At 47.6% G+C, this 18,439-nt stretch overlaps 1 protein-coding gene across 7 annotated transcripts in view; it reads right to left on the bottom strand.

The window, feature by feature from the left end:
• Nucleotides 1–18,439, bottom strand: part of LOC144610979 (amyloid-beta A4 precursor protein-binding family A member 2-like) — a 30,233-nt gene that overhangs the window by 8,129 nt on the left and 3,665 nt on the right. For 5 of the 7 annotated variants that reach the window (XM_078430034.1, XM_078430040.1, XM_078430037.1 and 2 more), the window contains exons 1-2: nt 16,784–16,936; nt 831–1,730 (exon numbers count right to left, since the gene is read on the bottom strand). In XM_078430034.1, the coding sequence (XP_078286160.1) occupies nt 831–1,664 (834 nt within the window). In that variant the 5' untranslated portion in view covers nt 1,665–1,730; nt 16,784–16,936. Of the gene's footprint in view, nt 1–830; nt 1,731–3,339; nt 3,521–16,783; nt 16,937–18,439 lie in introns of those variants that run through there. The other 2 variants (XM_078430035.1, XM_078430036.1) reach the window with 2 other exon arrangements.

Raw genomic sequence — 18,439 nt, 5'->3', positions numbered from 1 at the left:
ACATCACAGGTGCCTTTGCAGCTGACCTCCCCTTGATGTATTCATTCCAAACAATATTTTCAGAGACGAAATATGTCTGATACAGAAAAATTGATTAAAATAAAGTCAAATAGATGTTTCCCCCTCACATTGACTTTGGCTCCAGTAGTAAACGGCCCAGTCTGACAGATGTGCCTTTGGGACATCTGGTGGTGGAGTAGTTATTGCACGACTCTCAGTGACATCGGTGATGTTTTCAAGAGAGAGTTAGATATAGTTCTTAGGGCTAATCAAGGGATATGGGGAGAAAGCAGGAACGGGGTACTGATTTAGGATGATCAGCCATGATCATATTGAATGGCAATGCTGGCTCGAAGGGCCGAATGGCCTACTCCTGCACCTATTTTCTATGACAACCACTGAAGCCCTTGCTAATGCTCCAAGTTTAACATTGAGGGAATATGGTAGCTGGCAGCTGCCAGTTTTAACTGATGTCACAACAATATAAGGAGCCCCAGAGAAACCCCTCCTGAATATACACTGCAGTGTCCCCAGCTGACGAAGGCTACTGTCCCCAATCCCGATCCCTGTGAGGTGGGTAAAACTGCCAGTGCTGTGACCCTTGCTACAAGGATTGTGGATCCATTCATTGTCTCCACAGCTGAACCTTCCCCATCTCCCTATTACCCAACAAAGAACCAGCTAGGGGAAGCACTGGGGGAGCAAAAGGCAAAGTCATCCCTAGCGAATGTTAAAATGTGAGCAGCTTCAGGAGTGGAGGAAAGAGCGTTTGGACAGGTGAAAACAGGACCATTCGATTGCGGACAGGGACTGACTGGGGCAATGCCTACCTGTCCAGTGCCTCTCTGCTTCCATTGATCAGATCCCCTGGCTCCAGGTTTGTGGCTGAGTGCAGCGTCTCCACTGTTTCCATCGGTGGGTGACGTCAGGCACAGTCGTGGCCATCCCTCTTCTTTCACACAGTGTAGCTCTGTGTCTGACGTTATGTTGGAAGCACTCTCCCCAGGGCTCTGCTCTCCAATGCTGTTTAAACTGCTTGTACTCATGCTCATTTTGATTTCAGCTACAATCTGGTCAATGTCTTCCTCCACATCCTCTGTCTCTGTCTCTGACTTGCTGCGTTGGGATGTGTGTGAGGACGGAGGGTTAGGCCGGGAGGGTGAGTAACCCCATGAAGTCCCTTCACTGCTGCCAGTTCCCTCACTGCCCACTGCAGGCTGGGCTGCTGCAAGGACCGAGTCCTCTGGCTCTTGGGCACATACATGTTCTTCAGACGCTTCCACCACGGTTTGGCAGAGACCATCAGACTCTGCCCGCGTCTTGTCCGCTGGTTGGCTATCATCAGGCTGAGCCGTGATGGTGGGGGTCACACAGCTGCTTCCAGTACATCCAATGTCGTCTAGGTAGCTGTCTTCCTCAGGACAGTACCTGATGTAATAGGTCACTCCCTCCTCCTCAGGCACACCTTCATCGTAGTCCTCTTCCTCTGACGTGTTGTTCACGTATTCGGAGCTGGAGTCACCGTCGCCCATGTTGGCATGGAGGTCAGCGTCCAGAGAGATGGGGCCAGAGTCCTTGCCTTCCTGCTGCATGTGGGACAGCTCTGAGCAGTGAGGGGGGCTGGAGCAAAGGCCTGGTCCAGCCTGCACGGAACTGCTCTCCATGGTTAGTAGTTCTGGCCCGGGTACACACTGCTGCTTCACATTCCAGACCTGGCCCAGAGAGGCAACCTGTCACAACGACAAACACATACACAGCCATGAACAGAGTAGACGTGCATTAACCAGGACCAAGCAGGGGCACATGCACCTGGTACACACAGCAATCCTTCATCAGCATCAGCAAAGAGCCCAGTGACGGAACATTGTTCTTTCTCACTGGGTGCCGGTCACACTGGGTATGGACCCACTGGGTGCTGGTCACACTGGGTGTGGGTCACACTGGGTATGGACCCACTGGGTGTGGGTCACACTGGGTATGGACCCACTGGGTGCGGCTCACACTGGGTATGGACCCACTGGGTGCGGGTCACACTGGGTATGGACCCACTGGGTGTGGGTCACACTGGGTATGGACCCACTGGGTGTGGGTCACACTGGGTGTGGGTCACACTGGGTCTGGACCCACTGGTATGGACCCACTGGGTGTGGGTCACACTGGGTATGGACCCACTGGATGCGGGTCACACTGGGTATGGACCCACTGGGTGCGGGTCACACTGGGTGTGGGTCACACTGGGTCTGGACCCAGTTGCTTCCCATCATCTGATCGCAGCCTTCACTTCTGGGCAATGCTTCCTCACAGAAAGCATTTGATCCCGAGTTGGTGGAACACACCCCTGTGTGCACCACTGTGAACAACTCATCACAGTGTCCTCAGCCTCAACCTCAGGCTGATCACCATTGTAGCTTCACAACTCTCCAATACTGCCCACCGGCCCCTCCAGCCCCCACCCTCCTCATTCCCCCACCCCCTCCAGCCCCCACCCTCCCCCAGTGCCGTGCACTGTCCCCAGTGCCAGTGCACTGTCCCCCAGTGCCGTGCACTGTCCCCAGTGCCCGTGCAGCGTTCCCCAGTGACAGTGCACTGTCCCCAGTGCCCGTGCAGCGTTCCCCAGTGATAGTGCACTGTCCCCAGCACCAGTGCGGCATTCCCCATTGCCAGTGCAGTATTTCCCAGTGCTCCCCACTGGCAGTGCATTTCCTTAGGACTGCACTGGATTACTGGCCCAGATTTGTTTAAAGATGTACATAAGGCATCACCTCTCCTCTGCATCTCTCTGGCAGGGACTACAGTGAAAATGCTGTATTATACTTCAACGAAGAGGATGATGAAACCAGCTGGCTGGTCACTATGGAAACAACCACAGCTTTGATCTGCCTATTGTGCATTCTAGCGCAAAGACAACACCATGAAGCTCTGCTGAGAATCATTACACCACCATTTTCAGATTGCATTTAATCTCTACCTCTGTGGGACAAATGCTTTACGCAGCTTTCAAATGTGAATTACTTGTGGTCGGAGCCAGTCTCCAACACTTCTCCAGTGACTGCAGCACACTGACAAAGTTCAATGTCTCTGTTCACAGTGAGAAATATCAGTCTCGTTAACACGCACACATATGCGCACGCACACACACATGTGCACACACAGATGCACACATACAGACATACACACACGTACACAGAGACATGCACGCACAGACACGTGCACATACACGGACGCACACGCACGCAGACACGTGCACACACACACACCGGCACACACGGACACAGACACACGTGTACACACCCACACGTGCACACACAGACATACACACTCAACAAATTATTTCCATACCAAAATATTGTCCCCTTTGCCTGTTGCCGAATGGCTGGGAGTCTGTGTCTGGTGGCAGGGGATCAGGATCCTGGGAGGATTAAGCCCTCCACCGGGATTGCTGGAGATGATTCAGCACTGAATCTCTGTCAGTGACAGTCTCCACAGCAAACACTGAAAGCTGCAGTCAGGCCCCAATGGCAGCCCTGATAAATAATTCATGGCCCTCGCTGGCAAACAAAGCTCATGACAAGCAGCTGTGACAAGCTCATCGCCACCGGTCCCCACTACTGCATTATTTTAACACTGGGTGATTGGGCACTTCACTAAAGAGCTTAAAACAGTGCCAGCAATACAATCGGCAGCCCAGACCGACAGGTCAGACAAATATTCTCACCGCTTCTAGTTTCATTTCGCATTTTCCCTATTTATAATTTTTTTCCTTCATCACAATAAGAAGCAGTATTGATACCTATCTGAATACAACATATGAAGCACAGACAACAAGGATGGACATTGTACAAAACTGGCCATACAGAAGAAACAGCGGTTCGTGAGTGGGCTCGTGGAATTGGTAAGCCGGACTGGTGGTCTGCGTGAGTGTGATTGGAAATAGAGCTCATGGATGAGAAAGATGCCACGTGGAAGCTGAGAGTGGGCAGCTGAGCAAAGGAAAGGAAAATTCACAAAATGCTGGAGTAACTCAGCAGGTCAGGCAGCATCTCAGGAGAGAAGGAATGGGCGACGTTTTGGGTCAAGACCCTTCTTCAGGAAAGGAAAAGGTCAATTGATTTTGCAAGTTGGGAGCCTGCCTCTAGTATCTGTGACTTGTGCTCTATGCACAGGTTGTATAAAGTGCTTGCCTCTAGTAACTGTGTCTTATGCTTTATGCACAGGTTGTATAAAGTGCCTGCCTCTAGTAACTGTGGCTTGTGCTCCATGCAGATTTTGCATAAAGTATCTGCCTTTGTGACAAACATATAACATGCACATTTGTCCAGGAAGTGAGCCGTTTGAGAAGGAGGATATTAGGGACGGACTGTTAAGAGGCCGACGTTATGGTCATTGTTCTGCAGAGTCAGGAGATAATCATGATCCCATTGCCGGTCCGGTCAGAGACGACTTTCATTTCAGTGCAGGCCAAATATAAAATCATGGCTGAAATAGAAACTCACAGAATTTGAAGCTCTATTCAGATTACTGATTACAAATATTAGTGTTATTTAGAGCAGTGCAGATTCTGGGGAAGTTCACAAATTTGTAGAAATTTATGGAAATATAACGTCCTGGCAATAAATTTGGAGATGTTTTGCTTCAGTGGGATTCTAGAACTGAGGTTGTGATGTAAAAGTAAGATGCTGCCCATTTAAGATAGAGATGAGATTTTTTTCTCTGGGTGTTGTGAACCTTTTGGGAGGTGGAAGCAGAGACTTTGAAACTGTTTAAGGCAGAGGTAAATAGATTAATGATCAGCATAGGGAAGCAACCTCGAGTCTCCAAATGGCCTCCTCCAGCTCCTAGTTCATATGTTCAAACATATGTTCATATCCTAACAGAGACAAATTAAACAACACCTTTGTGTCTGTCTTTGGGGAAGAAGATAGAAAGCCCACCAGAAATTTAGAGAACCAAGGGTACAGCGAGAATGAACTGATTATAATTATAGAATTATAACTGAAATGATTATTAGTCAAAAAAATAGTCTGAGCTGATCAATTTCAGGAACCAAATATGCTGCAACCCTGAGCTTTGAAAGAGACCTCAGTGGATGATCTAGTTCTTACCTCCCAAATTCAATTAATTTTTGAAGAGAAGGGCCCTTTTTATGAATCTATAAAATGCACGGTCATCATCCACTGGTGCACAAAATAGAAAGTGTATTTTTAAATGGGAGGAAGAATGGGTGATTTTGATGTTCAAATGAACCTAGGAATGCAAGTGCACAAGTCAATGAAAGCCAATGTACATTTGCAATAAGCGAACAAGGTGACAAATGATATGTTAGTCTTTATTGAATGATGATTGAATACAAGACCAAGGAAGTCTTAGTACAATTATATTGATCTCCTTGCTTAAGAACGCTTGCACCTGCCATAGAGGCAGTGTGGGAAAGATTAATTAAAACTAGTTTCAACACTGATGGGTTTGATACATGAGGACAGATTGAGGAGGTGAAGCCCGTGTTCTCTAGAGTTTAGATGAAGGAGAGGTAATCTCAATGAATATACTAAATTGTTACAGGACCTGGCAGGATGAACACAGGGAGCATGTTTCCCTTGCTGAGGAGTAGGCACAGTAGGACTGAGATGAGGAGAAACATTTTCACTCAGAAGGTGAAGGTTTTGAATTCTCCAGCCTGGCGGGTTGTGGTGGTTGAACTCATTCACAACAGAGATTAGGATACGGATAGAATCAAGGGATATGGGCTTACAGCAAGAAAACAGCACGGAGGTCAGTGATGATCTCGATGAACGGCAGAACAGGATTAAAGAGGCAGATGGCCCACTCCGGCTACTGACCTACTATGTACATGGATGAATGGGCTGTGGAAGGGAACACTAGGAGACTAATCTCCTCAATCTGTTTCTAGTGATCTTCTGTTGCTATAATGTCGTGTGGTCCATGTCCTCTCTCAACACTCCACAACCTCCTCCTCCTCCCCCCTGTACATTCACCATGTTCATGCCAATTACGCCACACCTACAATCCCTCTTAAAGCTAAACTCCATAGACTCACACCATCCATAGTCCATAGGATATTAAACTCAAACTTTGGTTCATTTTCCTTGTTTGACACCATCCAATATGGGTGTGGATTACACTGCAAGTCTTGAACTTTCTCTTCAGTCTCTCAATAATAACATGAGGCCATTCAGCCCTGCAATTGGATTATGGTTGATCTAAATCTTCATAATTCACCTAAATGTTGAACAGGAACAGGTCTTTGGGCTCACTGTGTCTGAGACAAAGATGCTGCCAATTTAAACGGCACATCTGCCTACACACAGCCTATATCCCTTAACCCCTGCCGCATGCGCCTGACTACATGCCTCTTCAATGTTGCGAGCATTTCTGCTTCCACCATGTCCCCTGACAGCGCATCCCAGGCACTATCACTGTGTAAAAAATCCTGCCTCATAAATCTCTTTTAAACTTTCCCTCACTCAACTTAAAGCTATTCCCATTAGCATTTGACATTTCCACCCTGGGGAAAAGACTATCTAAAGATAGGCATAAAGTGCTGGAGTAACTCAGCAGGTCAGGCAACATCTCTGGAGAAAATGAATAGGTGATGGTTTGGGTCGGAACCTTTCTTCAGACCCTCTGATTTTTAATTTTTTTTATTACAGTCTAACTTTCTACCCTATGTGTAGGAAGGAACTGCAGATGCTGGACACAAAAAGAAGATAGACACAAAAAGCTGGAGTAACTCAGCGGGACAGGCAGCATCTCTGGACAGAAGGAATGGGTGAAGTTTCGGGTCAAGACCATTCAAGAGTCACTCATTCCTTCCTTCCAGAAATGCTGCCAGTCCCGCTGAACGAACTACCCAATTTCACATTCCTTGATTGCCCACTGACTGTCCCTTTCAAAAATTCATTGATCACCAGTGCCCGGTCTTTCCATGACAAAGATCACAGATATCCCCTACAAATAAACTCCCACTTTCTTCTGAACCACCCAGAGAAAGTATTATCTCTCCAATCTATCCAATTACGTTCAGTCTCATCTGAGAACTGGGCCTCCCTTGTGCTACCAATATCTCTCATTTCACCAACGTCAGTTAGAACCATTCAGTGTTGTTGTTAGTTGTGCTATTATTAAAGCTTAGACCTCCCATTCTTATCATCAGTCACTGCCTTTAAACTGCACTGCTCAAAGACCCAAACAACTAAAGCCTTCATGTTTACAAAAACACAGAAATTCTTAAAGAATAATTTTTGAATCAACTTATTCCTCCTAACATAATTCATAACATTTGAAAGTGCCAGGCTGTAAGTTTCCTGAAAGTCCCCTTAAAAGGGGCAGCTGGGAAAAGTGCAAAGATTTATGAGGATGTAGCCAGGACTCATAGTGTACAAGAGTCTGATGGTTTTTACATAGAAACATAGAAAATAGGTGCAGGAGTAGGCCATTCGGCCCTTTAAGCCTCACCGCCATTCAATATGATCATGGCTGATCATCCAACTCAGTATCCCGTACCTGCCTTCTCTCCATACCCCCTGATCCCTTTAGCCACAAGGGCCATATCTAACTCCCTCTTAAATATAGCCAATGAACTTTGGGAATAAGTTATTCTTAAACCTGGTAGTCTCGGTTTTCAGACAGTATCCTGAGGGTAGGAGGTGGTAAGAGTGTGATGAGAGTGTGACATGATTTGAAGAAGGGTCTCAACCCGAAACGTCACCTATTCCTTTTCTCCTGACCCGCTGAGGTACTCCAGCCGTTTGTGTTTGACAGGGTCTATGAAGATATTAGCTGTTTTTGTGTTTCAGTTCAGTTCAGTTTATTGCCACGTGCACCGAGCTCCATTTCTAGATAAGGACTTTGCTCGAGAGAAGGGTGAGCAGGGTGTTAGTAGGACATGTAAACGTGTGACATCAGTCCCATCAGGTTTGGAGGAAATTGGTGAATTTCTCCGCTCCCCCATTTCTACCATTTGTCTGTCATGGCTGATTTATGGTTTCCTCTCAACCCCATTCTCCTGCCTTCTCCCCATAACCCCTGACTCCCTTACGAATCAAGAACCTGACAATCTCCACCTTAAAAATATCCATTGACTTGGCCTCCACAGCCGTCTGTGGCAATGAGTTCCACAGATTCACCACCCGTTGATTAAAGAAGTTCCTACTCATCTCCTTTCTAAAGGTACGTCCTTTTATTCTGAGGCTGTGCCCTCTGGTCATTGACTCTCCCACTAGGGGAACGAGCCTCTCCACACTAACCCTATCCAGGCCTTTCACTATTCTGTACGTTTCAATGAGGTCCCAGCTCATCCTTCCAAACTCTTGCAAGTACAGGCCCAGTGTTGTCAAATGCTCATCATATGTTAACCTACTCATCGCCGGGATCATTCTCGTAAACCTCCTCTGGATCCTCTCTAGTACTAACACTTTGCATCAGTATTCAACCAAGAACGACATGGATGATCATTAAATCAAGGAGGTGTGCATTGAATTTTCGAGTGCATCTCAATGTTAAAGAGGAGGACTGTTTGGTGTCTTGAAAGATATTCCGGTGGATGTCCCCAGTGCCTGCTGGATCTATTTCTGGGAACGAGGGGATTGCTCGGGCTTTGATAGAACCTGTGCATCCTTTGTAGCCGCTGGCAAGGACACAAACATTGGCAGAGTTGTGGAATAATGAGCAAGGTTGTCAAAGGATACAGCAGGATACTGATCAGATAGAAACTTTAGCAGAGAAATAGCAGATGGTATTTAATCTGGACAAGTGTGAAGTGATGCAGCTTGGGAGGTCAAATACAAGAGGAAGAAATACAGTCAATGGCAGAACCGTTATGAGCACAGAGGGATCATGGTGTCCAACCCCAAACGTGGCAACATGTGGCTACGGTGGTAAAGAAAGCCTTCAGCATGCTTACATTCATCAAATGGAGAATTGAATATAAAAGTCGGGAAGTAATGTTGTAGCTGTATGGAACACAGTGGGAGTATTGTGACAAAGTTGTTCATAAGATATAGGAACAGAATTAGACCATTCGGCCCATCGAGTCTACTCTGCCATTCAATCATGGCTGATCTATCTTTCCCCATCAACCCCATTCTCTTGCCTTCTCCCCATAATCTTTGACACCCGTACTAATAACCAATGACGGCCTCCACAGCCATCTGTGGCAATGAATTCCACAGATTCACCATCCTCTGACTAAAGAAATTCCTCTTCATCTCCTTGTAAAGGTATGTCCTTTTATTCTGTTCATCAGATGTTGCCTGGACTCAAGTATATTCGCTGTGAGGAGTGGTTGGATAAACTTGGACTGTCCTCTCTGGAGTGACAGAGGCTGAGGGGCAACCTAATAAAAGTTTAGAAAATTATGAGAGAAAATTATTATTATACGATAGATTGTCGAAGCCTTTTCCCCAGGTGCAAATGTCAAATAGGAGGGCATTTAAAGTGAGAAGTGGAATGTTTAAAGGAGCATCGTGAGGCAAGATTTATTTACAGATGGAGAGTGGTAGGTGTTGGAAGGTGCTGCAAGAGGAGGTGGTAGAAGCAGATATGATAGCAACATTTAACAGGTATTTAGACAGACACACGAATGGACAGGGAATAGAGGGATATGGACAATACACAGAGATGCGATTAATTGGACTGGCGTCATCTGGAGAAGAATTGGTGCACGCAGCGATGTGCTGTTCTATGTAATAGAGATCTCACTGGGTAGTCTGCTCTCCTTGTAACTGGCGTTACCCCATCCAGACCACAGATGTTAGGCTCTGATCATTAGTGATTCTCTGCTGGATTTCACAGTGAATAATTAGAAACATTACATCATGTACTGCACCCAGGATCACTTAATGAGGATTGTACACAGTTATCTGACCCTCTGTCAGTCACTCACAGATACCAACACCAACCAACTGAGCAATCTTCAACACAATGACAAGACCTGTTACATCCCCACATTTACTAGCTAAAATATGAACACTAGAGAACACTATTTCTCTTCTGTAGGTATGCATAATTTAATTAGCTTCACAGCAGTCACTGGAACCGGAGGTAATCACCAAGTTCTGTACTCTGGTTAAGTAATCACCACCACGGTATATGAATGTGGCCATATCACAGAACAAGTCAGTACATCTATAATAACAGGGTACATATCTGAGAATAGACACAAAAAGCTGGAGTAACTCAGTGGGCAGGCAGCATCTCTGGAGAGAAGGAATGGGTGATGTTTCGGGTAGAGACCCACCCTACATATCTGAGTATAAGAAAATAACTGCAGATGCTGGTACAAATCGATTTATTCACAAAAAGCTGGAGTAACTCAGCAGGTCAGGCAGCATCTCGGGAGAGAAGGAATGGGTGACGTTTCGGGTCGAGACCCTTCTTCAGACTGATGTCGGGGGTGGGACAAATCTGAGGTGTCCTTAAGTTACACCGAGATACAGTACTAGTAAGTATGATTCTGTAACAGTGAGGTGAGCATACAAAACTGTTACTCTGGTGTACAGGACAAATTAAGAAAGTCCATGACTGTACAATGCTGAAGAACAGGGCAGGTGGGTACGTGTGCAACTTTATGAACTGAGATGCAGTTCAAGTAGGGCAGGTGTCAGTGTGCAACCCTGGGGTATAACACATGAGGACATGGGTATCACTGTATGACCCAGCACGATAAAGTTCAGGTTGGAACAGACCTTTCACTGTGTGACCATGGAGTGTAGAGCAGATGGGAACTGATCTTTCACTGCATAACATTGCTTTAGTTCAGGTGGGGATAAATCTGTTAAATACAGACCTGAGCTATAATATTACCGTATGTCACTGGGATCAGTTTTTGAGTTAAATTTCTTAATCTTTCACCAAAACCAAAATAAAAAGAGATATTTTCCCTTAACAAAGGGTGATGGAATATGAGGGACCCAGTTCTGTTTTTCACCTGAACCTGCCCTCCAGTAAAGAATTATTAAAGGGTTACAGACAGCGCAGATGCTGCCCCAGATTCAAAGCAGCAACACTTTCCCTGGTACAATCTGGGAATGTTGAGCTCTGCAAAGTTTTCCAGTCTGTTTGCAAATTATTCACTGTAAAGAAAGCGGGCCGAGTTTTGCTGCTCACATCTCACTGTGCATTTGTTTACAGCAGATGGCTGGTTTGTCGCCGTCTCAGAGGTAACAAACTGCGAGAAGCACATTGCAGGGTTGGTGTTGGAACGGAGACACAGCACTGATGGTGTGGGACTCCCATTCCTGTCCCTGCTGCAGAGACCAAACCCACTCCAGGAACCCTTCTCATCATCAACGAGCCATTCTGGAAACCCCCTCAGCCTGAGTCCTTATCCATCCCGCAACTGAAACATGGCCTTTCACTGCGTAACATTGGCATACAGTTCAGGTCAGTATCGACAGGTTCAATATCGTCGAGCTACAACAATACAGGAATGTCTGTCACCGACATCAATCGCTGATCATTTTTCTTGAGTTGAATTTGTACTCTTCCACCAAAACCAAGGTCCTTCTGAAGGTCCCTCACACTCATAGGAGACCAATACAAGGCACAGATGTTTTCCAATTCATCTCTGAGCTGGACAACCAGCAGTAACTCGTGCAATAGAGTGTGAAGACAAAGAGTGCAGATGCTGGATTCTGGACCAAGAAACAGAATGCAGGTAGAACACACCAGGTCAAGCTGCATCTGTGGAGGCCAAAGATGCAAGGTGACGTTTTGGGTGAAGACCCGGCATCAAGACAGAGAGGGAAGGGAAAGGATTCCCAGCATTTAGCATGTTTAGGATGGGGAATAAAGGCTGGGTAGATTTTAGGTAACCCAAACCCTGGCATTCTCCACCCACACACTCACCCGACCACATAGTTTTCTTCCTTTGTTCACCCCTCCAATTCTCCCCTCTCCCCCTCTCCTGGTTCCACCTACCATCCTACACTGCTACATACTGGCAACTTTTCCTCTTCCTTCTCCAAGAGTAACTTGGATAATTTGCAATTCGTAAGTGCAATACAACACAACCCTAACTGCGACAAACCAGCCATCAGGCCACAGACATTAGGAACATTCCTGGAGAGGAGATTTCTACATCAGCTCTGTGGGTCCTGGCCTCCAGAATGTGCTTCCCGTTGGAGGCAGCTCCAGGTCTCTTGGACGTGCCTGTTATTCTGTCTGACTGTGCGATACTTTAATTAGAAAAAACTCAGCAAGATACTGCAGATACATCCTTGTTAAAGCCTGGCGCAGCATTTGTAACTCTATTTCGATTGATTGTTTCAACCTGTCACAGGCCCTTGTGGAGCTGAGCGATTCGCCATCTGCAATCACTGCTGAGTCCACCTGCACAAGGCAATCACCATACGTTCAATGTGATGCACCTACCTGCAAACCTGGCTCACACTGAAATCAACTCACGTGTGCGAGAAAAATGCCAGACATTCAACTGGTCATTATCACAATGCAGTTACCTGTGAGACTAAAGACTTGATCTAACATCTCATCTGAAAGAGGCGTCTGTCTGTGCAGTGCTCATTTAGTGCTGCATACCAGTATGTGCACGTCTGCAGTTGCTGGAGTAGACTTCATTCACAATGCTGTGCACATACTGACTGCCGTATTTCCCAAATTACAACAATGTTACCGTCATAGAGTCATGCAGCATGGAAACAGGCCCTTCGGCCCAGCTTGCCCGTGCTGACCAAGATGCTCCATCTACATTAGACCCACCTGCCACTTCTGGCCTTTATCCTCCAAACCTTTCCTATCCATGTACCTGTCCAAATGTCTTCTAAATGTTGTTATGGTGCCTCATCTGGCCGCTTGTTCCATATACCTACCACCCAGTGTACAAAAGGTTGCTTCTCAGGTTTAAATTACAGTAAACCCTTGGTTTTACTGATTCTTTACAACGGATTGTGGTTATAGTGGACTGCCCTATGAACCTTCACTGCCATGCTGGGCTGCCCACATCACCCTGACCGTGCTGCCCCTCCTGCCACCACCTCCCCCACCCCAGCTGTTCCCAGGCCGCTCCTGTCACCACCGCGGCCTCCGCCACTGCTACCGCCATCGGTACCACCACAGCCACCACTGCCGCCCACGCCTGCCACCACCACCACCTCCACCTCCACCTCCGCCTCTGCAACCACTCCAGTAGCCACCACCGCCAACCCTGACCATCAATCCGGCCACCTGCGGACACGACCAATGTCTGTGCCGATCCTCGCCTCTTCCCGGCCGCCAGCAGCTGGGGCCATCAAATCACCAGGATTCATGTCCAGCTCCAAACCGAGAGTCTGGGGAAGGGTCTGGACCCGAAACGGCACCTATCCATGTTCTCCAGGGATGCTGCCTGACCCGCTGAGTTACTCCAGCACTCTGTGAAACATCACCTATCCACGTTCTCCAGGGATGCTGCCCGACCCGCTAAGTTACTCCAGCACTCTGTGTATTAACCAGCAGCTGTAGCTGTTTGTTCCTACTATTTATACAATGATAATCCCTTACTGGGTTATAACCGACACCACCTCCCCTGCTATGGTCCGTTATATTGTGGGTTTCCTGTTATTATCTCCACAGTCACCCTAAACCCATGTCCTCTAGTTCTTGATTCCCCAACAATGGGTAAAGGACTCTGTGCATTCACCCTATCTCTTCCCCTCGTGATCTTAGACGCCTCCATAACATAGAAAATAGGTGCAGGAGGAGGCCATTTGGCCCTTCGAGCCAGCACCGCCATTCATTGTGATCATGGCTGATCATCTACAATCAATAACCTGTGCCTGCCTTCTCCCCATATCCCTTGATTTCATTAGACCCTGGAGCTCTATCTAACTCTCTTTTAAATTCATCCAGTGAATTGGCCTCCACTGCCTTCTGTGGCAGAGAATTCCACAAATTCACAACTCTCTGGGTGGAAACGTTTTTTCTCACCTCAGTTTTAAATGGCCTCCCTTTTATTCTTAGACTGTGCCCCCTGGTTCTGGACTCCTCCAACATTGGGAACATTTTTCCTGCAACTAGCTTGTCTAGTCCTTTTATAATTTTATACATCTCTATCGGATCCCATCTCAACCTTCTAAACTCCAGTGAATACAAGCCTAGTCTTTCCAATCTTTCCTCATATGACAGTCCCTCCATCCCAGGGATTAACCTCGTGAACCTACGCTGCAGTGCCTCAATAGCATGGACGTCCTTCCTCAAATTAGGAGACCAAAACTGCACACAATACTCCAGATGTGGTCTCACCAGGGCCCTATACAACTGCAGGACTTCTTTGCTCCTGTACCCAAATCCTCTCGTTATGAAGACGAACATGCCATTAGCTTTCTTCACTGCCTGCTGTATCTGCACACTTACTTTCAGTGACTGGTGTACAAGGACACCAAGGTCTCATTGCACTTACCCGTTACCTATTCTGACACCATTGAGATAATAATCTGCCTCCTTGTTTTTGCCACCAAAGTGGATAACCTCACATTTATCTACATTATACTGCATCTGCTATGCATCTGCCCACTCACTCAACCTGTCCAAGTCACCCTGCAACCTCCTAACATCCTCTTCGCAGTTCACAATGCCACCCAGCTTTGTGTCATCCGCAAACTTGCTAGTGTTACTTCTAATTCCATCATCCAAATCATTAATATATATTGTAAATAGTTGCGGCCCCAACACAGAGCCTTGCGGCACTCCACTCTCCACTGCCTGCCATTCTGACAGGGACCCATTTATTCCTACTCTTTGCCCCTCATCCTGCACTTCATGGAATAGAGTTCTAGCTTGTCCATCCTCTTGCTATAACCCAGGACTTCAAATCTTCTCTGCATTCTTTCCATCTTAACGACATCCTTCCAGTAGCAGGGTGAACGAAACGGAACAAAATCAGCTTCAAGAGCAGCTTCACTCGCATTTTGTACAACTGTAACATAACATCCCAACTTCTATACCCTGACTGATGAAGGCCAATGTGCCAATAGCTTTATTTACTACCTTATCTACCTGTGTTGTCACTTTCAAGTAACTATGTACCTGCACTCATTGATCCCTCTGCTCTACACCCCCCAGATCCCGACCATTCACTCTGAAGGTCCTACCCTAGTCTGACTTCTCAGAATTCAACACCCTACACCTATCTGCATTGAACATTTTTGATGACTGTCTTCACTAACTATGATATCACTCCTTGACTGTCATCTTTAGAGACACGATGATGATACAGCGTGGAAACAGGCCCTTCAGCCGACCAAATCCACATTGACCAGCAATCATCTTGTACACTTGCACTATCCTACACTAAAGACATTTACAGAAGCCATTTATCTACAAACCTGGAGGTCTTTGGAATGTGGGAGAAAACTGGAGCACCCGGAGAAACCCCACAGTCACAGGGAGAACGTACAAACTCTATACAGACAGCACCCAGAGTCACGATCGAACCCGGGTCCCTGGCAGCTGTGGCAGACAACTCTACCGCTGCACCACCGTGATGCATCTGCATACTTACTATTCATACCTGTATTCATACCATTCCTTCTCTCCAAGATGCTACCTGACCTGCTGAGTTACTCCAGCATTTTGTGATACCTACTATTCATACCTTGTGCATTCTCATCCAAATGGTTCATAAAAAGCCACAAACAGCAATGGGCCCAGCACTGATTCCTGAGGAACACCACTGGCATCCAGTCTGAAAAACAATCTTCCACCATCACCCTCTGTTTCCTTCCAATTCTCTAACCAATCGACTAGCTCTTCATTGATCCCATGCGATCTAACCTGCCAGAGTAGCCTACCATTTGAAACCATAGCAAATAACACTTCTTCTGTCCAGAGTACCTCGGCTTGGCCTGGGGTTGTGTAGGACACTCTTCAGAAACGCGCTCTTCCTGCCCATAAATTGGCGGGTTGGCGTCTCATCTAGGCTCATTTCCCCGACCGGATCCCTTCACACCAAACCCCCATCTCCTCGGGATATCCAGCCTGCCCTCCGCGGGGTGGAGCCCCTGTGATCGGAGTGAGGGAGGGTGGTACCCTGAACCCACCCATCCTAGACCAGAGACAGACACAAAAAGCTGGAGTAACTCAGCATCCTTGAGCAGATGCTTTCCCACACTGAGCACTTTCTGAAGTGCGGTCGCTGTCCCGATGCAGAACCACACCACTCGTCTATAAACACCAACGTGCGATTTCATAATATCCTCGTTCACAAAAGCCTCACAATTTCGAGCAACGTCGTGTTGGTAAACACGACCCCCGCCCTCCCACCCACCCACTGTCAGTGGCCGCGCTGTACAGCGCATTCAGGGGGTGCAGTCTGCATCGGATTCATTGCACCGAGCGCTTACAGACTGCAGCTCTGCAACGGATTGATGCACCGAGCTTCATTGATTCCACCGAGCAATGCTCGCACCGGTTTGTTTGTACCGACCTGCACTCGGTACCGGATTCGTTGCACGCATTGAATTAATTGTTTGCACCGAATGCATTGATTCCACCGTGTGCCTGGTGCACCGGGGCATCTCCGGTTGCACCAGCAGATCGCTGCCCGGGTCCGGGAACACCTCGGGCTCCAGGCGCCACCGAGTGGGCAGCTTTTACTGGACATCGCTGCGGGCATTGCCCAGCCAGCCGCCTGCTGCCCCCTTACCTGTGTGCCCCCCCGGCCGCTGCCCCTTATCTGTGTGCCCCCCCCCCCCCCGGCCGCTGCCCCCTTACCTGTGTGCCTCCCTGGCCGCTGCCCCCTTACCTGTGTGCCCGCCCGCAGCCCCCTTACCTGTGTGGCCGCCTCCCGCTCACTTCCTTTGTGTTCCCTCGCCAGTGCATGGAGCCCCCTACCCTGGATAGGGCATGCACATCGATACCCGGTAATCTGAATACAGCAGTCACGTTACACATTCAGATTCCGGGGTGCTCTCTACAAGGCGTGATATCAGCATTACCACCCACGATCCTGAATGGTAAATAATACGCCTGGAGCCCGGGTTGGTGCATGGTTTATCATCAGAGTGGGCGCAATTGGGCTTTGCGTTTTAATGTCGAGTGGGCAGCTCTGCTGAAGGAACTTAGGAGCTATTAGCATTGACGCCTCCACGGCTTTAATCATCCTGAAAAGCACCCGCGGGATGGGATTTGCAGAGATTCATTGCAACACCAAGGTACAGGACACCGTGGGACCAGTGCCTGTCATGGGGCAAGTCAAAATCGAAGGATAAATAGGCACAAAGTGCTGGAGTAACTCAGAGGGCCAGACACCATTTCTGGAGAACATGGACACAAAATGCTGGAGTAACTCAGTGGGACAGGCAGCATCCATCTCTGGATAGAAGGAATGGGTGACATTTCGGATCCAGACCCTTCTTCGGTTATGAGATCCTTCTTCAGAACGAAGAAGGGTCTCGACCAGAAACGTCACCCATTCCTTCTATCCGGAGATGCTGCCTGTCCCACTGAGTTACTGCAGCATTTTGCGTCCATCTTTGGTGTAAACCAGCATCTGCAGTTCCTTCCTACACTCTGGAGAACATGGATAGGTGACGTTTTGGGTCAGTATCCTTCTTCAGACTGATGGATAAATGAAGACTTCGAATGAAGATGGGTTACAGAACGACAAATACCCATGGACAGGAGGTCCAGCTTTTAATTTCCCCCTACTGCGCCCATTTTTCAGCACCACTGATGTAATGATTTGCTGTTAATCGTTCTGCTTATGAAAGGTCTGCCTTTCATTTCTTGATGCAGTCACCAGTCGCAGTTCCAACTCCTTTCAAGTCAAGTAAAGTCAAGTCAAATTTATTTGTCACATACACATACACGATGTGCAGTGAAATGAAAGTGGCAATGCCTGCGGGTTGTGCACAAAAAGAATTACAGTTACAGCATATAAATAAAGTTAATAAGTTACTATTAGTGTCGACAAAAATTTAGTCTCTGGGGTTATAAAAGTTGACAGTCCTGATGGCCTGTGGGAAGAAGCTCCGTCTCATCCTCTCCGTTTTCACAGCGTGACAGCGGAGGCGTTTGCCTGACCGTAGCAGCTGGAACAGTCCGTTACTGGGGTGGCAGGGGTCCCTCATGATCTTGCTTGCTCTGGATCTGCACCTCCTGATGTATAGGTCCTGCAGGGGGACGAGTGTAGTTCCCATGGTGCGTTCTGCCGAACACACTACTCTCTGCAGGGCCATCCTGTCCTGGGCAGAGCTGTTCCCAAACCAGACTGTAATGTTGCCGGACAGGATGCTCTCTACAGCCCCAGAGTAGAAGCAATGAAGGATCCTCAGAGACACTCTGAATTCCTCAGTTGTCTAAGGTGGTAAAGGCGCTGCTTAGCTTTACCCACCAGTGCGGCAATGTGCGTTGCCCACGTCAGATCCTCTGCGATGCGGACTCCCAAGTATTTAAAACTGCTCACCCTATCCACAATAGACCCATT

Source organism: Rhinoraja longicauda, chromosome 38 (assembly GCF_053455715.1).
Source record: "Rhinoraja longicauda isolate Sanriku21f chromosome 38, sRhiLon1.1, whole genome shotgun sequence".
In the NCBI taxonomy this organism is placed as follows: Eukaryota; Metazoa; Chordata; class Chondrichthyes; order Rajiformes; family Arhynchobatidae; genus Rhinoraja; species Rhinoraja longicauda.
The sequence above is the reverse complement of the archived record's forward strand: the minus strand, read 5'-3'. Positions and strand labels throughout refer to the sequence as shown.